This window comes from Kogia breviceps, chromosome 6, assembly GCF_026419965.1.
Source record: "Kogia breviceps isolate mKogBre1 chromosome 6, mKogBre1 haplotype 1, whole genome shotgun sequence".
NCBI classification, from domain to species: Eukaryota; Metazoa; Chordata; class Mammalia; order Artiodactyla; family Physeteridae; genus Kogia; species Kogia breviceps.
This window is the reverse complement of record NC_081315.1, coordinates 146,764,973-146,782,932: the sequence shown is the minus strand read 5'-3', so window position 1 is coordinate 146,782,932 and position 17,960 is coordinate 146,764,973. Positions and strand designations below refer to the sequence as shown.

The window sequence follows — 17,960 nt, the reverse complement described above, 5'->3', positions numbered from 1 at the left end:
CCCTCCGGCCCCTCCCGCCCCGCCCGCCTCCGCTGCCCGCCAGACCCCCGCCCGGCCCGCTCCTGCCGAGGCCCCGCCCCGTGCCGGCGGTCACGTGGCGCGCGACCCGGAGGCGGAACCGGCGGGCGGGGCGCGGAGCTCGGCTCCCGGAGCGCGGAGAGCCGGGTGGGTCTCCCGGGGTTGGTTGGGGTGCTTCCGCGCCCGGGGCTTGCGTCCCCCGCGCCCCCGCCATGCGCCCACCTCGCCCCCGCGCCGCGCTGCTCGCGCTCCTGGCCGCGTCCCTTGCGGCCGCCGAGGCTCCGCACCTGGTGCGCGTGGACGCGGCCCGCGCGCTGCGTCCCCTGCAGCCCTTCTGGAGGAGCACCGGCTTCTGGTGAGCGCTCCGCGGGGGACACTGAGGTCGGAGCGGCCCAGCCCGCCCCTGCTCGCTGCGCGCTCTTCCCAAACCGCGGCCTCGCACCCCGCCCTGGGCCTCCGGGACCCCCGTGTCGCCCCTGGAGAGACCTGCACTAGGCTCTCCGGAGTGAGGAGGGCCGCGGCTCTCTCCTTCCTGTCGGGTCCAGCCTCAGAGTGGGGATCTCCTCTCTGTCCGCTGGCTCTATGCGATGTCTCCGGTGCTGCGGAGGTTTTCTAGCTGAGCGGCTGCCCCGTGCGGTGGGGGCCTGTAGCCAGGCCCCGAGTGTGCCTGGCCACCCACCAGAGGCTGAAGAGCCTGGTGGCCAGCCGCGGGAGCCCAGGCTGCGGGAGGGGCTGTGGCCCAGGACACTACTCTTTGGCGCAGACCGGGACCCCGTCGAGGGGGCAACCCCAGAACGTTCGACGTCCCTGCAGTGGGACCTGTCCCGGTCCCTGGTGTCCCCGATTGCCTCTGTCAGGCTTGGAGCTGATATCTCCCGGCCGGTGGGGCAGGGAGCAGGGTGGGAATGTGATCTCTCTGGGAGCCCCCGACCCCCATAAACCTGAGACTTCATCACGGTCCTGGCACTAGGGGGCGGTTTATTACATCAGGGACAGTAAAATTCACCAGCAGACACACCCCGGTGCTTGCCCTGAGTTTGTAGGTGTGGGGCCCGTGCGGAGGCCCCTCCGCTAGCCCCACTCAATGGGACTAATGCCTCCGCTCCCCCTTGTTTTGTGCCCAGTCCCCCACTGCCGCACAGCCGGGCTGACTGGTATGACCTCAGCTGGGACCAGCAGCTCAACCTGGCCTACGTGGGTGCCGTCCCTCATGGTGGCATCGAACAGGTTCGGACCCACTGGCTGCTGGACCTCATCACGGCCAGGTGGGTGACGGAGGGGATGGGCAGCCAGGCAGAGCCCGGTGTATGGAGATGCAGACGGAGACTTAGAGGTGGCGGCGTCTGGGTGTGGAGGACAGTGCGGGGCCGGGCCATGGCGGGGCCACGGGGTGGGGGACTCCTGCTCCGAGAAGCCGTTGCCCCTGTGCTTCTCGGCCAAGCACGCTGGGGGCAGGGGAGAATGGAGGGCACCCTTCTGGCGGCACAGGCGCTGTGGGCGCTGGGGCAGCCCCTGGATCGGGCACAGCTGGACCCTGCAGCGGCGAGTGGGCACCCTCGCTCTGTGCTCAGGCTGTGTGGGGATGCCACGCGGGGGGGCGGGCTGAGGTCGTGTTGGTCACATCTGCCTTTGGCCCTGCCAACCCCAGTGGGGGCTGAGGCACAGGGTGTAAGAGACACTTGGGTGTGTGCGTCGCGGGGTTTCCTAGACACAGAGACCCTCACGCCCCTGGCCAGAGCTGCCAGCTCTCACTTGGGGTGGGGGGGAGCGGGCCAAGGGACCAACGTCCTTTTGGCGCCTTGGAGGCCCCATGACTGCCTCAGGGTCCTTGTTCAAGTAAGACAGGACACCAACTGTCAGACCGGCTCCACGGACCACACATGCACAGCACTGGGCCCAGGTTGGCACCGAGGCAGCGTTTGTCTCCAAGGCGCAGTTGAGGCTTCTCAAGTGTCTGGGTCCTTGTGTGTGTTCACTGCCACCCTCCATCCCATTTGGGGTTCCCTGGGTCCTCTAGATTGGAGGCACCAGGCGACAGCAAGATTGCAGCGATGGATGGTGGGAGTGGAGGCTGGCGGCAGGTGCCGGCTCAGTTAGAGGGTGTAGTTGGCGGCTACCAGCTCCTGGCAGCGGGCTCGGGCCGCCTGCACGGCACAGTGCACGCTGGGGAACAGCTGCCCCTCCTCGGCCGCGTCCCCCTGGTCCTCCCCGAGGAAGCCGCCTCTCCTCAGGGTGTCCCTTACCGAGGGGCTGCAGCAGGCCAGGAGCAGGGTGATGCCCAAGGACCCGTAGTCTCGGCGCAGGTCCTGCAGTGTGGCCAGGCCGGCTGCGTCCACGAACAGCAGCGGGGCACAGTCAATGACCACCGCGTGGAAGCAGGTCGCCGAGGGCACCAGCGCAGCGGTGCTGCGCCCGGGACCCAGGTCCCTGCCTTCGACAGGCTCTCCCTCGCCAGCCCCCGCCCCCAGGCCCCGCTCCTTCCTCCTGGCGGCTGCGTATCCCGCGTTCAGCCCGGTGAGGCTGTAGAGGGACCGCAGGAAGAAGTCCTTATTGGCGTAGTAGAGGGGCCCGGTGAAGCGGAACACCTGCACGCCGGGCTCGGGGACCAGGCCCTCAAATTCTTCTGGGTCCCCGTAGAAGCTGGAATCCCCGGCGCGGGCGAGCAGGGCAGCGCTTGGGTGCCGTGTGCGGCTGGCCAGGCTGAGCAGTGAGAGGAGAATGCCGGCCAGGAGCCCGGCCTCGGTGCTGACCAGCACGCAGGTGGCCGCCGTGGCCACCCAGACCAGAGCGTCGGCAGGGCTGAGCCGCCATAGCCGCGGGACGTCCCGCACCTTGCGCAGGGCCCCACGCAGGCTGACGATGATGACGCAGGCCAGCACGCTCCGCTGCAGGTCCCGGAACAGGGGCGCTAGCGCCAGCACCACCAGCAGCACCACGGCGGCGCTGACCGCGCTGGACAGCTGCGTGCGGCAGCCGGTGGCTGTCTTCACCAGGCTCTTGGCCAGGGCGGCGCTGGTGGCAAAACAGTGGAAGAAGGCAGGCAGCACATTGCAGCAGCCCACAGCCAGCAGCTCCTGGTTGGCGCGCACAGAGTAGCCGTGGCTGCGGGCGAACATCTCCGCCAGCGAGATGGAGAAGGCGGAGCCCACGAGGGCCAGAGACGCGGCGTCCAGCGCCACGCGCCACACCAGCGCCGGGTCTGGCACATGCGGGGGCGTGAAGCCAGTGGGGATGTCGCCAGCCACGCTGGAGCCGAAGCGCTCGTGGAACTGCCCGAAGTGGGACACGAGCGTGGCCGCCCCGATGACCAGCAGTTCTGTCGGCAGCGGCACCTTCAAGTGGTGCCGGTAGCGGTCCGAGAGCTCCTGGGCCGCCAGCAGCACGGCCAGGCATGCGGCGCTGGTGAGCACGTCGCACAGGTTGGCCTGCCCGGCACCGCGCAGCAGGCTCAGCCACGTGCTGACCACCAGGCCCGGCCCCTGGTGCCGCGGGAGCCGCACGCCCAGCAGGTGTCGGAGCTGGGAGGTCAGGATGGTCACTGAGGCCCCCATGGCGAAGCCGTCCAGCAGCGGCTGTGAGAGGTAGGCGGACACGAAGCCCAGCCCAAGGATGCCCATGAGGACCTGCAGACAGAGCGTGGTCAGGGCTGCCGGGCGTGGGCACAGCACAGAGCCGGACCTCTCTCCCTCGCATTGCGCATTTCCCCCGTGGACCCCCTCTGCGGCCGCCTGCGCGTGCGTGTGCGCGCACAGGCACGGCAGAGGCCAGAGTGCACGCTGTGGCCACGACGCTCACCGTGGTGTCACACACGTGGGCTCTGGGCATCGGAAGGCAGCTCCTTTCTCTGCCCCGTCCACAGCGCCGCCCCCTCCCGGGGGACCTGGAGCTGAGGGGAAGGACCTGAGGCGGCCCTTGGGAGGGGGCAGCGTTGGGGTGGACGGCCCTGGTCCAGGGAGGGCTGGGTGCGGGGAGGCCGTGGGAAGGCAGGCGGGCAGGCGGTTCCCAGGATCCCACTTGGGACAGGAAGCTGGGGAGGATGGCAGACCAAGTGGGGGCACACTTGGGCCCGAGGCCACACTCTGCAGCTGGCCAGGCAGGCCCCCCACCCCGGGCACCCCGGCCCGGGGTGCTGTCACACACCCGCTTCTGCCTATGCCCTGTTCTCTCCTCGCCTTGTGGGTTAAGCCACCACCCTGACCTCCTGTCTCCCCCGGGCTTGGCCCTTGCAGGGGGCCGACCAGTACCTGAAGGGGCTGCTCCGAGTGGCTGGGCAGCCTGGCTAGGCCCAGGCCCAGCTCCTCACCTGGTAAACCCCGGCCAGCAGCGTGAGGGCAGTGGCCACGCGGATGGCGTAGCAGTCCCGGCCGCAGTCCTGTGGCCCAAGCGCCAGCACGGTGGCCGAGGCGTTGAGGGCGCTGCGGTTGGCCCCGGGCCCCAGGCCGTCCTGGGCGGGGTCGAAGCCGGCCAGCAGGAGCTCGCGGTCTACCACCTGGCCCACCATGAGGCAGAGCAGGCTGAAGATACCCACGGAGACGTGGCGCGAGGTGCCCATGAGGAAGTAGATGAGGTTCGCAAAGAAGGACGTGTAGAGGCTGTAGATGGGCTGCAGCCCGGCCAGCAGTGAGTAGGCGATGGCCTGAGGCACCAGGATGATGCCGATGACCAGCCCAGATATGACGTCACCCGCCAGGTCCTCCCGAGGCTGGTACTGGCGGAGCCAACGCGTGGCGGGGAGCAGGTCCTGCAGCAGCGCCCAGGCCCGCTGCGCGCTGCACGCACAGCTCCGCCGCAGCCGGGCCTTCAGAGCCTCTCGCAGGCCCGGGGGTGTGGGGGACCGCCGGCGAAGCAGCACCAGCCCCCTGCCCTGCTGTGTGCACTCAGGGGACACTTCCATCGTGGGGCACCAGCCCGCCCCCCGAGAAAACCTGCAAAGTGGGTAGAAGTGGGTGTCATTGCTGGGGTGGCGAGACGTGTCAGTCTGAGGGTGCCACAGAGACCCAGACTCGCGTGGCCGGAACAAGCTCCGCTGCTCTCCGTGCATGCCAGGGGCCCCTCCGCTCCGCCGTCCAGACCACCACATTCCCCTCCGGTCGACCCTCCATCACCTCTGCACTGCGGCTCCGCCAGCAGGAAGAGCCTTGCAGATGCCAGGACCCCAGATCTGTGCTGCGGCAGCGCCTGCCACGGCCCGGTCCTTGCGGCAGAATTCCCGGAACGTGCTTTGAGGGGCCAGCTGGGAGGGGAGCGGGGTGACTGGTGTCCATCGCCTGCAGGGTGTCCGGGGACAGCAGGCCCCCTTCGCGGTGCGTGTTAGCGCTTCTGGGTGTTGGCTGGCGCTCAGCACGGGCGCGCCGCGGAACACACGTGCCCACCGTCCCTGCTGTCCAGAGGGCAGCCTGCCACCTGGCCCAGGCCGACCTTGCCTCTGTGCTCAGCGACGCCAGGGCGTCCCGATCTCAGCCGTGCTGAGGCCCGCCCGGACGTCAGCCCTTGCTGTCCCCCTCGTGGTGACACGAAGCAGATGGTCTCTGCTTCCTCAGAGCCTGGTCACCCCGGCGCCGTGTGTGCACTGGCTGGGGCCGCGGGGCCCGGGGTGTCCCTGGGTGTGGAGGGTGGGTGCTCGTCCTGGCCTGGTGTGAGATGGGGGCAGGCGGATGCTGCCCCCAGGGCTCGAGTGGCAGGCCTGCGCTTTGGGGCATGCTAGGGGAGCTGTCTCTTTCCTCCGAAGACCTCACCACACAGGGGTCCCTGGACACCTTGAGCTCAGCCAGCCCCCGAGGTCCAGGTGTGTCGACTGAGTGACTGTCTAAACGGGGAGTCCACAAAAGAAACACTGGAATCGGGCCTTTCCACTCACAGCATCCTGCCCCTCCGCTCCAGCCAGGGAGCCGGCCTCTGCTGTGGCCGAGCTGTCTGGAGCCCTCGCTGTCCTGCCGCAGCGTCCCAGGGGGACTCTTACCTGAGGGGGCCCCTCACAGGCTCGGCGGGTCGTGCGGGCCTAGCTTGTCTGTCCCCGGGGCCTCCGGCTCAGCGGGTTGGGCATATGCAGGTGGCGGGCTCAGGCACAGAGCTGGCCTGGCACTGGCCGGAGGGCAGTGCTCTGTGCTTAGCCGCCGACTGCTCAGCTGTGCTGGGCTTGCAGTTAAATCATTTACTCCAAAGATTGCTGAGTCATAGGCTCCCCCAGAGGAGCATTACCTGAGCGGCTAATACAGGGAGTTGTACTGTAATCAGAGGCTCACAGATACTTAAAATTGTGTGGGACTCTTAACAAGCTTGCAGCCTCCCAGGAGCAGGGCTCCAGGTGCGGGACAGGTGGGCTGGGCACTGAGTGGCTGGAGCAGAAAGCTTGGATTCCGGGCCCCCGGGGGAGGCAGAACGCTCGGGCGCCTGGCCAGGTGTGTTGGGGGAGGGGGCGGGGGACCCCCAGCCTCTGGGACCCCGTGCCGCGGCACCCAGGAGCCCGGAGTGTGGGCAGGGATGGGGCTCCGAGGGAGGGGCCGGTCTCCGGGTCCCATCCCTGGACATCCTGTCTGCCGGGAGATGGGTCTGGTCCACGCGGGAGCCAGCTGGGCGCAGAGCGGCCACGTCTTGGCTTCTGCTCTGTGTCCTTGCGTGGAAAGCAGGCACGAGGCCTCTGGGGGGGTGTGTGTGCGTGGCCTAAGACTGGAGGGCTGCCAGGCATCAAGGTACAATCAGCAGCCAGGTGTGCCCTTCCCGCCGCAGGGGCAGGGGTCCTGGTTCTGTCCCCTGGAGCCCCACCACCTGGATCCCAGCCAGGTGCTGGCCCGGCGCAGTGGGTGGCCGCCTGGCCTCGCCACGCCTCCATCCACTCCTCCAGGGCCAGTGGGACCTGCCTCATAGGGCCGGTGTGAAGGTAAACGGTCCCTTTAGATGACCGCCCTCGTGTCCCGCGTACAGTTAACTGAGAGCGCGCTGCTGTTTTTAAAATTACTCAGAACCTCAGTTCTCCCGTCTTTAAAATGAACAAGTGGGTGCCTGAGAGGCCACGTGGGGAAAGAGCACCACAGCCCCGAGTGTTCTCCATCCTGGAGGCGAGGCCTGAGAGGCTGCGAGGGGTCCCTCTGAGGGGCTGCAAGGCTGAGCTGGCCTGGGCCTGCTGTCTCCCGAAGCCCGGGCAGGGGGGCGGGGGGAGCTCCATCCAGGCACCTCCCACATTCAGCCTCCCTTTGGGACCTCCCTCCAGAGCCTCCGTGAAAGCTCTGCCACAGCCGTGGCCTGGATGGGGAAGACCAGAGGCCCCATTTGGGGGCAGAGGTGGGAGTGGAACTCCAGGGCGGCCGGGGGGATAGCCAGAGAGTGGGAGGGTCTCCGCACACCTGCGTCAAGGGGGGGGAGTGGTCAGGGCCGAGGCCCCACTGTGATGCTGCGTCCATCTCCAGATCTGACTCCTTGTTCCTGAAGAGTCTGTGTCGGGCCCCAAGATCTCGCCCTGCCCTCAAGAGTCTGAACCCAACCACCCAGGGCAGAGCCCGGGGCCTCCCGGCACGGCCCCTCCCCGCCCCCCACCCCCGAGTCCCGCGCAGTACCCACTTAGTCCTGGGGGTGGAGCTGCGTGTCCAAGGGTGTGGTTTACAGGAGCCACCGCCCAGAGGGTGGGCGGGGCAAGTCGCTGCAGTTCAGGGGCAGATAAGACTCCTCTCAGGGCTGGAGTGGAGGGGCCCCCGAGGGATCCGAACACGCTTCTCTTCCGACCCAGCTACCGGCGGAGCGGCGGTGTGGAAACTCTCTGCCTGGCACGTGTAGGCAGAGGTGGCTGCTGGGCCCACCTCGGGGAGGGAGGGGTGAATGGGAGGCGGCGGCCCCTCCGCCCTCGGCAGGTGGGGACAGGGCTTCGGGGGCCGCCGAGGTTTGGAGCGCCTGTGGTGGGATTTTAGGCACGTGGAGATACTGATATTTCAGGGAGGGGCTCTTCTCAGCGCTGCAGCACCCATGTCCCCCATCCAGCTGCACCGCAGGGGCCTGGCCTTGGCTGCCTTGCCTCTACTCCCCCAGCCCCTGCCCAGGCTGGGTGTCGAAGCAGGTGAAGAGACACAACTGAGAGAGAACTGCAGGACCCCGGGGCCTAGGCACCCCCCCAACCCCGCCTGTCCCTCTGTGCTTTGAGCACTGCGGTCTTCACGCTGCCTCTGACGAGGCTCACAGGCGAGCGTCTTGGGTCCTGGGGCCTCGCTGGCCGAGGCCCACTGTCCCCCTTCACCCCTGCAGTGGGCCCACTACAGACCTCTGCACCGGGGCGGGGGGGCAGCAGGACCCTGGCACGGGTTAACCAGCGTGGGGCGTGGGGTCTCCAGCACCTCCGCCTGCTGGAGCTGCCCTCCTCTCGCCTCCTGCCCAATCTCTAATACTGGTCTTTAAGTCACCCTTTTAAGCCACTGAGAACACTTATTTGGAAAGGAGCCATGTACCCCACAAGCGAAAAGAGGCTGGGCTGCAAGCCCTTCTCACCGCCAGGGCCCCGAGACCCAGACCCAGCACTCCCAGTTCCAGAAGAGCGGCTCTCCTGCCTCGCCGGCGGGTCTGTGTCTCCCCCTCTGAGCACCCTCGCCCTGCCCCGTGTATTTCCCCACCCCGGCCCCGCGCCCCCCCATCCCTGCCGACCATGAGCGCCCTGGATTCCCACCCTGTGCATTTCCACACGTACCCCCGCTCTGCGCCTCCTCCCACGAGCGCGCCCCCCCAAGCCAAGCACGCGCGGCCCGGGCCCCACCCAGCACATTTCCATCCACCCTGCGCCCCCTCCCGTGAGCGCGTCCCTTCCCCTTGCCAGATGAGCAAGCGCGGCCCCATCTGCACCCGCCCGATCCCCACCCTGTGTTCCCCAGATTCCACACCCGAGCACGCGAGGCCTGGGGCCCCGCCCCGCGCACCCGAGCACTCACCGGGCCTGGGTGCTGCTGGGTCCTCGCGGCGCACGCGCTCAGGCCCAGGGATGGGGGGGGGCGGTTCCTGGTGCAGCCTGACGGCCGCCGGCGTGCAATAAATAAAGTCGTTGTGCAGCCTCCGCTGCCCCGGCCCAAGTGCCGGGCCAGGAGCGGGAGGCGACGCCGCCTGTGCCTCGCGCCCAGGTTCGGCACCCTGCGTGGCTGGAGGATGGAGAGGCTCTCGGGCTGGACTGCGTCTGTGACCCAGGCCTCTGCAGGGGGAGTGCAGGGGTGGGCTGCACACTACACCTTCTGGCTCAGCCCCCTCACTAGCTTCGATCTTTCAAATTCCCCTCCCAACGGAGGCTGAGACGGATGGAGACCTAGGCACCGACAGTGGGGCCGGAGGACTGCTCCCCGGGGTTTCTGGGCCTGGGATCACTCCAAGGTTGGGTCTTCTGGTCCCCGGGGGCAGGTTACTGAGTCCTAGGGCATTTCTGGGTGCCGACGCTGGATGGGTCAGCGGACACTCAAGTCCACTCAGAGTGACAGGCTGAGATCGGCTCCGCGGCTGGGGCTCCCCTGGTGACACCCCGCTGGCGCAGGACACTGAGCACCTGAACAGCATTTACCCGAGGCCTGATGTGCTCCCGCCCCAACTCGGCCCGGCGCTGCCAGGATCTGCAGAGAAAGCCTGGCACCCGTGCCGGGGCCTCCACTGTACATGCGTCGCCCATCGCCCACGCCTGCTCCCCCACCCCCATCTGTGGGACTTTGGAACCCGTCCGCTGCCACGCATTTAATTTTTACCCGAGTGCTTAAGTTTTTTTTTTTTTCCTTTGCTACCGGTTGTGACCTTTGGAGGGGGGAGGGGCGGGCCCCCGCTGCGCACGTGCTGTGGGTCTGGGCTCCGGAGGTGGGAAGATGCGGCCTGGTGAGAGCTGGATCGCTCGGCCTTGACCTTGTGCAGTGACGAGTGGGGCAGAGGAGCCCCGGAAGGGAGGTGCTGACTTGTCCAGACCCTCGCTGTCCCTCAGGGGGACAGCGCTGGGCTGGCCGGACTGGCGTGGACTGACTGGGAGCCTGAGACCCAGAGCGGGTCAGGGCCAGATTCCACCTTGATCTGCCGCCGCCGCCGCCGCGCAGGCGGGACGCACCTGGCTGCCACTAGAGGGCGCAGCTGCAGCCCTCTGGCACGTGTCCGCCCTCCCCCTCAGATCTGGGGATGGACCCGGCGCGCCCGCAGGGGAAGCCCTCAGACCCTCTGCCTGTCCACCCGTGTGGGCCACCCCGGGCTGCCGCCTCAGCCCCAGGCTCAGTGCTCTCCTCCGCCTGCCTTGGCCTGACGGCTGAGCACCAGTTTCCTCACCCCGCCCCCCGCCCCAGGTGCAGCACCTGCATGCCAGCGCATTCGAGACCTATCTTACTCCCGGGCCTGCCTCTGCCAACGGCACGCACCCCTAGGTGCTCAAGCGAAGTCCACGGTTGTGCTGAACTGCCCCTTCCCAGCTCCCCTCCAGTCCGGCAGTGTACGCTGGCCCCTCTGCCTCCTAAATCTATCCGCTGCGCCTCCCTCTTAGAGCTGCTGCCGCCGACGCCACCCAGTCCGGGCATCATACCTCCCCCCGGGAACCGTCTTCCAGCTCCCACTCTGGCTCCAGTGGGCCGATGAAGGGATCCTTGCAAAACGTGGCAAAGGCAAAACTACGGAGACCGTAAACACATCAGGGGTTTGGGGTGGGGGGAGGATGAGAGGTGAGGCATAGAGGATTTTTAGGGCAGTAAAAATACTTTGTGTGATACTGCAGTGGTAGATACCTGCCATTATACATTTTTCCAAACCCATAGAATGCACATCAGCAGGTGAGCCCTAATGTGGACTGTGGATTCGGGGTGACTATGACGTTAGTGTCGGTCCATCAGTTGTAACAAAAGTCTCACTGTGGGATGCTGGTCACGGGGGAGGCTGTGCACGTGGGGAGGGAGTGTGGCGGGGGGTAAATGGGAAATCTCAGTACCTCCGTCTCAATTTTGCTGTGAATCCAAAACTGTTCTAAAAAAATTCTCTTACAGATAAACAAAAAGAGTCATGGTACTGCCCTGCTCCGATCCCTGAGAGGACTCCCCATGTCACCCCGAGTCAGGGTCCCATCCTCACCATCGCCACAAGGCCTCGTGTGACTGCTTCTCTCACAACCCACGCCCTTCTGCTGCCCCAGGCCCACTGGCTGCTTTCCTGCTGCTTGACTATCCTGAGTTCATTTCTACCTCAAGGATGAGTGCAGGGCGGGGAGGCTGCCCTCTCCCCGCTGCCTGTCCACGTTGCCTCCCAGAGTGTGGGAGGGGGGGCAGGGTAGCGCCGAGCCAAGTGTGGGGCCCTGGCCTCCAGGAGGTGCAGGGCAGCGGGATACGGCATCACAGCGTCCGGCCAGGCTCATCCCACAGCCTCCCGGCTTCGCTGTCAGCTGTCTTTGGGATGCCTGTTCTCCCTCCTGCATCCTGCTGTGCCTTTCCCAGAAGGCCTGCCTGCCCCTCCCCCAGGCTGTTCAGAACCCCTGAAGGCCCGAGGGTGGGGTTCCAGTGCAGACACCCTAGTTCATACTAGGCTGTGACTCACGGGCTTACACAGTTACGTTTTCTGAGGAGAGGGGCCAGTTGAGCCTGGAGCCCAGTCCCGCGTGGCACCTCGCAGGTTTCTTAGCTGCTTGGATGTGGCCAGACTTCCAGTCCCGGACCCAGCCTCCCCCATCCTGACACTGAGTGTCCTTCTACAGGGGCTCAGCCAGGCAGGGCCTGAGCTACAACTTCACCCACCTGGACCGGTACCTGGACCTTCTCGGGGAGAACCAGCTCGTCCCAGGTAGGCCGCCAGCCTCGCCCTTGTACTGCAGCCCCCCCCTCCCCCTGGCCTGGCCCTTGTGGGTCCTGCTGGTTGCCCACTCAGGTTCCGCCTCAGTGCGGGCCCGGTGGGGACGGGCCGGCAAGCAGTGGCAGAGCCGCCCTCGTGTGCCGCAGGCTTCGAGCTGATGGGCAGCCCCTCCGGGCGCTTCACTGACTTTGAGGACCAGCGGCAGGTGTTCGAGTGGAAGAGCCTGGTCTCGCTCCTGGCCGGGAGATACATCGGTGGGCGGGGCGCGCGCCCTGCGGGGACGGGGTGGGCACTCCTGGCGGGCTCTCCGCCCACACCCACCCAGGCCACCCCCTGGTCTTCTCACCGTGGACCCCCTGAACCAGGGCCTCCCGGTGCGGGGGTGGGGGCAAGTCGCGGGGGGCCGAGCTCATAGGAAATCAGACACTCCGCTCACATCCAAACCCCCCACCGGGGTTGCCCCTCCCTGGGGATCCCCATGAGCCCATGACCCTGCCCCAGGGGAGGGGCCCTCTCGCCACAGTAGGGACCCTCTGCAGGTAGGTACGGCCTCAAGCACGTATCCAAGTGGAATTTCGAGACGTGGAACGAGCCGGACCACCACGACTTTGACAACGTGTCCATGACCCTGCAAGGTGGGCAGGCCGGCCTCCTGGGGTCCTGAGGATCTGAGAGGGGGTGGCAGCCGCCCCTCCGGCGCGGGGGTGTGGACTCTTGTGTCCCACCCGCCCAGGCTTCTTGAACTACTACGACGCCTGCTCCGAGGGTCTGCGAGCCGCCAGCTCGGCTCTGCGCCTGGGCGGCCCCGGAGACTCCTTCCACCCGCTGCCGCGCTCCCCGCTCAGCTGGGGCCTCCTGGAGCACTGCCACAACGGCACCAACTTCTTCACCGGGGAGGTGGGCGTGAGGCTGGACTACATCGCCCTCCACAAGAAGGTCCAGCCCGGGATCCCCGCCCTTCCGTCTGTCCCCGCCCCCAACCCAGCGCCCACGCGGGGCTCCCCCCGCACGCGGCAGCCCCGGAATCCCCGCCTGCTGCCTGCAGCCCCGGCGCCCCTCCGCGGCGGTCTCGGGGGCTGCTGAGATGGGGCCTCTGCGCAGGGCGCGGGCAGCTCCATCTACATCCTGGAGCAGGAGGCGGCGGTCGTGCGGCAGATACAGCGGCTCTTCCCCAAGTTCGCGGACACCCCCGTTTACAACGACGAGGCCGACCCGCTGGTGGGCTGGTCCCTGCCGCAGCCCTGGAGGGCCGACGTGACCTACGCTGCCATGGTTGTGAAGGTGGGGCCGCCGCCAGGCCCGCCCCCGGGGGAGGCCTTTCTCCCGGGTGGGAGGGGCGGGCAGGCGGCCCCCGCGGCCGTGTTCCCAGCCACCCCGATCCTATGCCCGCAGGTCATCGCACAGCACCAGAACCTGCTGGTGGCCAACACCAGCTCCCCTGTCCGCTACGCGCTCCTAAGCAACGACAACGCCTTCCTGAGCTACCACCCGCACCCCTTCTCTCAGCGCACGCTCACCGCGCGCTTCCAGGTCAACGACACGCGCCCGCCGCACGTGCAGCTGCTGCGCAAGCCGGTGCTCACGGCGATGGCCCTGCTGGCCCTGCTGGGTGAGCCCGTGCCGGGTTCCGCGTCGCTTCCTGCGGGGGCGGGGCCAGGGCCAGGACGAGGCCCCAGCTGGACGGGGATGTCGTTCGAGGCCAGGCATAGCTTGTGCAAAGGCCCGCGGAAGGATGTGCCCTTTTGGGGAGCCGGGAGCATGTTTCTGGTCCCTCCCCACCCTTCCCCAGCTCAGTGGGCCACAGAGCTTGCGGCGTGGCCGGGGACCTCCAGTGGAGGAGGGCAAATGGTGGGAAGCCGGGCCCTGGGAGGGTCGGCGACTCCGCGTGGTGGCCCCTCCACCCCCCGCAGATGGCGAGCAGCTCTGGGCTGAGGTGTCGCGGGGCGGGACGGTGTTGGACAGCAACCACACGGTGGGCGTCCTGGCCAGCACCCACCACCCCACTGGCCCCGCCGACGCCTGGCGCGCCACGGTGCTGGTCTACGCGAGCGACGACACCCGCGCCCACGCCAACCGCAGCGTACCCTTGACTCTGAGCCTGCGCGGGGTGCCCCCGGGCCCGGGTAAGCAGGACTCCCAGAGAGGGGGCTCCGGCCCCTGGGGTGGGGGTAGCTCTGGCGGGGCGGGGCCCGGAGGAGGCGAGGCCTGGCCCTAGCGTCCCGCTCCGCAGAGGTCGTCTTTGTGCAGCTCTATATGGACAACTGGCTCTGCAGCCCCTACGGCGAGTGGCGGCGCCTGGGCAGGCCCGTCTACCCCTCTGCTGAGCAGTTCCGGCGCATGCGCGCGGCCGAGGTCCGCGGGGAGCGTGGGGGAAGGGGCGGGGCGGCTCCCGGGGTCCGCGGGCCCTGAGCCCCCGACTCCGTCCCCAGGACCCGGCGGCCGAGATGCCGCTCCCTTTTCCCAGCAGCGGCCGCCTGACGCTGCGCCCTGAGCTTCCTCTGCCCTCGCTCTGGCTGGTGCACGTGTGCGCGCGCCCGGAGGAGCCGCCGGGGCAGGCAAGTGGCAGTTCCCTTCCCCGCCAACGCCCCGGTAGCCCCCGCCCCCAACCAGTCTCGGTGCCCCTCTCCCCCAGGTGACCCGGCTCCGTGCTCTGCCCTTGACCCGCGGGCAGCTGCTTTTGGTCTGGTCAGACGAGCGTGTGGGCTCCAAGTGCGTGAGTGCGGCCACCACCCCTGCACCTGCCTCCTGCCCCGCGCCCCCGGCCCCCAGATCCTCCGGGCTGTAGCGCCCATGTGGCCGCCCTCTGGGGCCCTTTGGCCACCCCACGCGGACGGCGCTCTTTGCTGCCCGTTCAGCTGCCCCCGCCGCTGGTGTAAATGGCCCAGGACTTTGTACCTCTGTGATGTAGGGCGGGGGCACCTACACAGGCCGTTTGCTCCTGGCACGTGTGCTGCAGAGCCCTCCTCTCAGCCAGGGTGGCCCTTTGTCATTTCAGGAAGAGGGTCCTGGGCGCCGGGGAGGAGCCAGGAAGGGGGCTGGAGGTGGGTAGGGTTCTGGGCGCCCCCTGCCTGCCCGCCCCCCTGGACCCCAGCCCTGGTCCTGCCTGACCTTCCCCAGGTGCCTGTGGACCTATGAGATCCAGTTCTCCCCGGAGGGCGCGGCATACCTGCCCATCAGCAGGAAGCCTTCGACCTTTAACCTCTTCGTGTTCAGCCCAGGTGCGCCTGCTGCGTCAGCACAGCCCTCGTGGGGAGGGGTCCAGGGCCTTTGGGCACCTGGAGTTTGGGGGCATCAGAGGGGTCCAGGTTCAAGAGCAGGCACGTACCTTTGTGTCCTCAGACACGGCTGTCGTCTCCGGCTCCTACCGGGTTCGTGCTGTGGACTACTGGGCCCGACCAGGCCCCTTCTCGAGCCCCGTGTGGTACCTGGGGGCCCCTGCCCCGTGAGGGCCACTGCTGCCCCGCCACCGGACTTGTGCTGACCGTGAGCCTGGGCGGCCAGAAGCCATGCCGGGCCGGACTGCCATCAGCCTCTCAGCCAGGCACCCCCTCTGTCTGTCCCCTCCTGCCTCTCATTCACCCCCTTAAAGCGCCTTTGCACACACAGTAACGGGGACGGCCTTCGTGGTGAGCACTGAGCAGACGTGAGGCCACCCCCACCTGTGGGAGCCGGGTTGGGACTCGGGTCGAGCGCCGACAGGTGTGAGTTGCCACTGGGGTGCCCGACCTGCGCGCCTGGGGTCTCCGGTGTCACCGCCGGGTGCGGCGGGCCCCATTCCCAGCTCCTGCGCCAGGAGGGCCCAGAGGGTTCCCACTTCCTGAGGCCCAGCCAGGCCGCCCCCTGCACCCTGCCTGGCCCAGACTGTCCCCAGTGGCAGGGAAGGCCGGCAGGGTCCACGCCCACGGTCATCTGGGCTCCTTATCTGGGCCCAGGAGGAAAGAGCACGCCCAGACGAGGGCGACTTGGGGACTGTGGATGGACATGTGGACAGGGGCCAGGGAAGCCACAGGGGTGGTGCGGAGCCCTGGGGCTCCACCCAACCCCCCACGCCCACCCCAGGGCAGGTGGAACTGACAGAGAACGGTGTGAAGAGACCACCTGGTGAGGCCACGTGGCGAGGGGCAGGGGTGCAGCCAGTCTGGGGTGATGCAAGCGGGAGTGGGGGCCCCGGCCCGCCCCTCATCTCTCCGCTGCCCTCCGAGCTGCCTGGGCTCGGGGATCGGGAGACAGGCTTGGCAGGGCACACGGAAGGCAAGGCCCAGTCACCCCCGGCTCCTGTCCGCATGGGAAGGGCGGGGCACCGGGGACCACCAGCTGCCTCGCCCTGCGCTGGGGATGTCAGTGAGCGCGTTCTCCACCTGAACCCCAGAGCCGGCACCTGGCCCCACTGCCCTTGGCCGCTGGCGGAGGCTTCAGGGCTTGGTGCCTGGGGCCCCGTCGTGCCCATACGAGGGGTGCTGGGGTGCCCGGTGGGCCCCCGGTTTCTGGGCGTTGTCTTCCTGCCTCGTCAGGAAGCTCTGCCTGGATGTGGCTGCGTGGCCAAGCGGCACAGCACGGTGAGCAGGCGGCCCGTGCAGCAGACACTCGCTCTCTCTCGTCCTGGGGACCGCAGCCTGAGGGCAGGGGTTCCTCCCAAGGGCGCCCTCCTTGCCTCGCAGACGGCCACCTCCTCCCCGTGTCCTCACACGGCCGTCCCTTTGTGTGTGTCTGTGTCCTCATTTTCTCTTTTTATGAGGACACCAGCCATGTGGGATTCAGGCCCACCCATATGACCTCATTTTAATCACCTCTTTAAAGGCTCCCTCTCCAAATACAGTCACATTCTCAGGTAGGGTGAGAACGTCAGTGTATGAACCGGGGGGACCCAGTTCAGTCGGTAACGAGCGCCAGCCCTGTCTCTCTGTGGTGGTGGGAACGCATCACCCCAGCCTTAAAGCACCCTTTTCTTTTGGGGATACAGGCTGCTATATAGAAAATATAAACAATAGGTCCTCCTGTACAGCACAGAGAACTGTATTCAGTATCTCGTAATAAACCGTAATAGAAAAGAATGTGAAAAGGAATATATGTATTGGGTTGGCCAAAAAGTTCATTTGGATTTTTCCCGTTACGTCTTATGGAAAAACCCGAACGAACTTTCTGGCCAACCCCGTGTATCCATATATACAACTGAATCACTTTGCGGTACACCCGGAACCAACGGAACATTGTAAATTACCTCTACTTCAATTAAAGCCATTTTTTTAAAGCAGTCTTTTCTCTACCTGCTGGTTCGGTAGCCTGAGGACCCCTGATGGTCAGGGGCCATCTCAGCTCGCAGCTTACTGGGAGGGGTACTGGGTTCCCGGGTACTTCCTTGGACACTGCACGTTCCACCGCACACCCCACTGAGCAGAGATCTCAGATGGGCCCCTCCTTCGGAAACAGGTGTGGCTCCAGGGCAGTCAGTGGGGATTTGGCCCCGGCACCTGCGTCTTGGCCAGGACAGCAAAGCCACAACTGTCTCCAGGGGTGAGTCACCGTCTCCACTTCTGTCGTGGCTTGTGTATTGTCAGGCGGCCACCGGGTTGCCGGCGTGTCCCCGCCCTCCGACTGTGTTCCGGTCTCTGCTGGTTTGGGCTTGGGCTGGGATGTGGTGAGAGTTCCGGAAGCCCACGGAGTCGGCCCGTGCACGCCCTCCGTCCCTGCGGTCGTGGCCACTTTGCACCTGGGCGCGTGGAGTGGTCACGGATGGAAGAAGGAGGCTGACATCGACACGACCCGTTTCTGCGCCCCTGCTGTAGGGGACACTTGCGGATCAGTGTAGCTTTTCTGCAGGACGCGGCACCCTCCCCGCCCCTCTCCCCGGACCTCTCGGCCCCCAAGCGTCTTGCCTTCCTCGCTCTGAGTCTGGCCCACCGGCTGACCTGCCGGGTGCTGCCTGCTCGAGCCAGACGCGCACCTTGGTTCTGCCGGGGGACGCCGGTGCGCGTGCCCAGGCGCCCGCGAACCACATCCCTCACGCGGCTGGCAGGAAGCTCTTCGTGCAGCCCCGGGTGTGGGTTGAGGGAGAGGCGGCAAGCAGCTCAGGAGGAGCTGGGGGCTCCAGCCCGGACAGACAGACGGCCGTATGACTGGCTTTCAGATGCGCGCTTGGGACCAGGCTCTGATATTTAAATTTGGGAAAGAATGCTGCGTGCACCGCCTTC

The 17,960-nt window shown here is 67.2% G+C and overlaps 2 protein-coding genes across 14 annotated transcripts; one reads left to right on the top strand and one right to left on the bottom strand.

Annotated features, from left to right (window-relative positions):
* The first annotated feature begins 110 nt into the window (after positions 1-110).
* Positions 111-17,023, top strand: IDUA (alpha-L-iduronidase). Of its 12 annotated transcripts, none has more exons than XR_010841172.1 (14): positions 111-373; positions 1,143-1,283; positions 11,678-11,763; positions 11,919-12,026; positions 12,312-12,407; positions 12,506-12,708; positions 12,874-13,053; positions 13,165-13,381; positions 13,683-13,895; positions 14,003-14,124; positions 14,202-14,327; positions 14,405-14,485; positions 14,890-14,990; positions 15,112-17,023. XR_010841172.1 is itself a non-coding variant. In XM_059067404.2 (14 exons), the coding sequence occupies exons 1-14, from the start codon at positions 231-233 to the stop codon at positions 15,216-15,218; spliced, it is 1,896 nt and encodes a 631-aa protein (XP_058923387.1). In that variant the 5' UTR covers positions 111-230; the 3' UTR covers positions 15,219-17,023. The 12 variants fall into 12 exon arrangements, 9 of the variants coding, with proteins under 9 accessions (XP_058923387.1, XP_058923386.1, XP_058923385.1 ...); XR_009336311.2 differs by having other exon boundaries at positions 13,988-14,124; XM_059067404.2 differs by having other exon boundaries at positions 12,506-12,669; positions 13,988-14,124; positions 14,405-14,481.
* SLC26A1 (solute carrier family 26 member 1) lies at positions 2,045-9,001 on the bottom strand. 2 transcript variants are annotated; one of them, XM_067036858.1, is made up of 3 exons: positions 8,922-9,001; positions 4,322-4,943; positions 2,045-3,641 (listed from the first exon to the last, which is right to left on the bottom strand). In XM_067036858.1, exons 2-3 carry the CDS (start codon positions 4,910-4,912, stop codon positions 2,112-2,114), a joined length of 2,121 nt encoding a protein of 706 aa, XP_066892959.1. In that variant the 5' UTR covers positions 4,913-4,943; positions 8,922-9,001; the 3' UTR covers positions 2,045-2,111. The 2 variants fall into 2 exon arrangements, with proteins under 2 accessions (XP_066892959.1, XP_058923384.2); XM_059067401.2 differs by lacking the exon at positions 8,922-9,001 and having other exon boundaries at positions 4,322-5,171.
* Positions 17,024-17,960: the final 937 nt, after the last annotated feature.

Excerpts from the sequence above, each read along its gene's own strand:
- IDUA (XM_059067402.2), top strand. The coding sequence starts at position 231 with ATGCGCCCACCTCGCCCCCGCGCCGCGCTGCTCGCGCTCCTGGCCGCG. Across the intron at positions 374-1,142 it reads TGGAGGAGCACCGGCTTCTG|TCCCCCACTGCCGCACAGCC; the intron begins GTGAGCGCTCCG and ends TTTTGTGCCCAG. Across the intron at positions 14,125-14,201 it reads GGCGCATGCGCGCGGCCGAG|GACCCGGCGGCCGAGATGCC; the intron begins GTCCGCGGGGAG and ends CTCCGTCCCCAG.
- SLC26A1 (XM_059067401.2), bottom strand. The coding sequence starts at position 5,098 with ATGTGGTGGTCTGGACGGCGGAGCGGAGGGGCCCCTGGCATGCACGGA. Across the intron at positions 3,642-4,321 it reads TGCTGGCCGGGGTTTACCAG|GTCCTCATGGGCATCCTTGG; the intron begins GTGAGGAGCTGG and ends CTCTGTCTGCAG.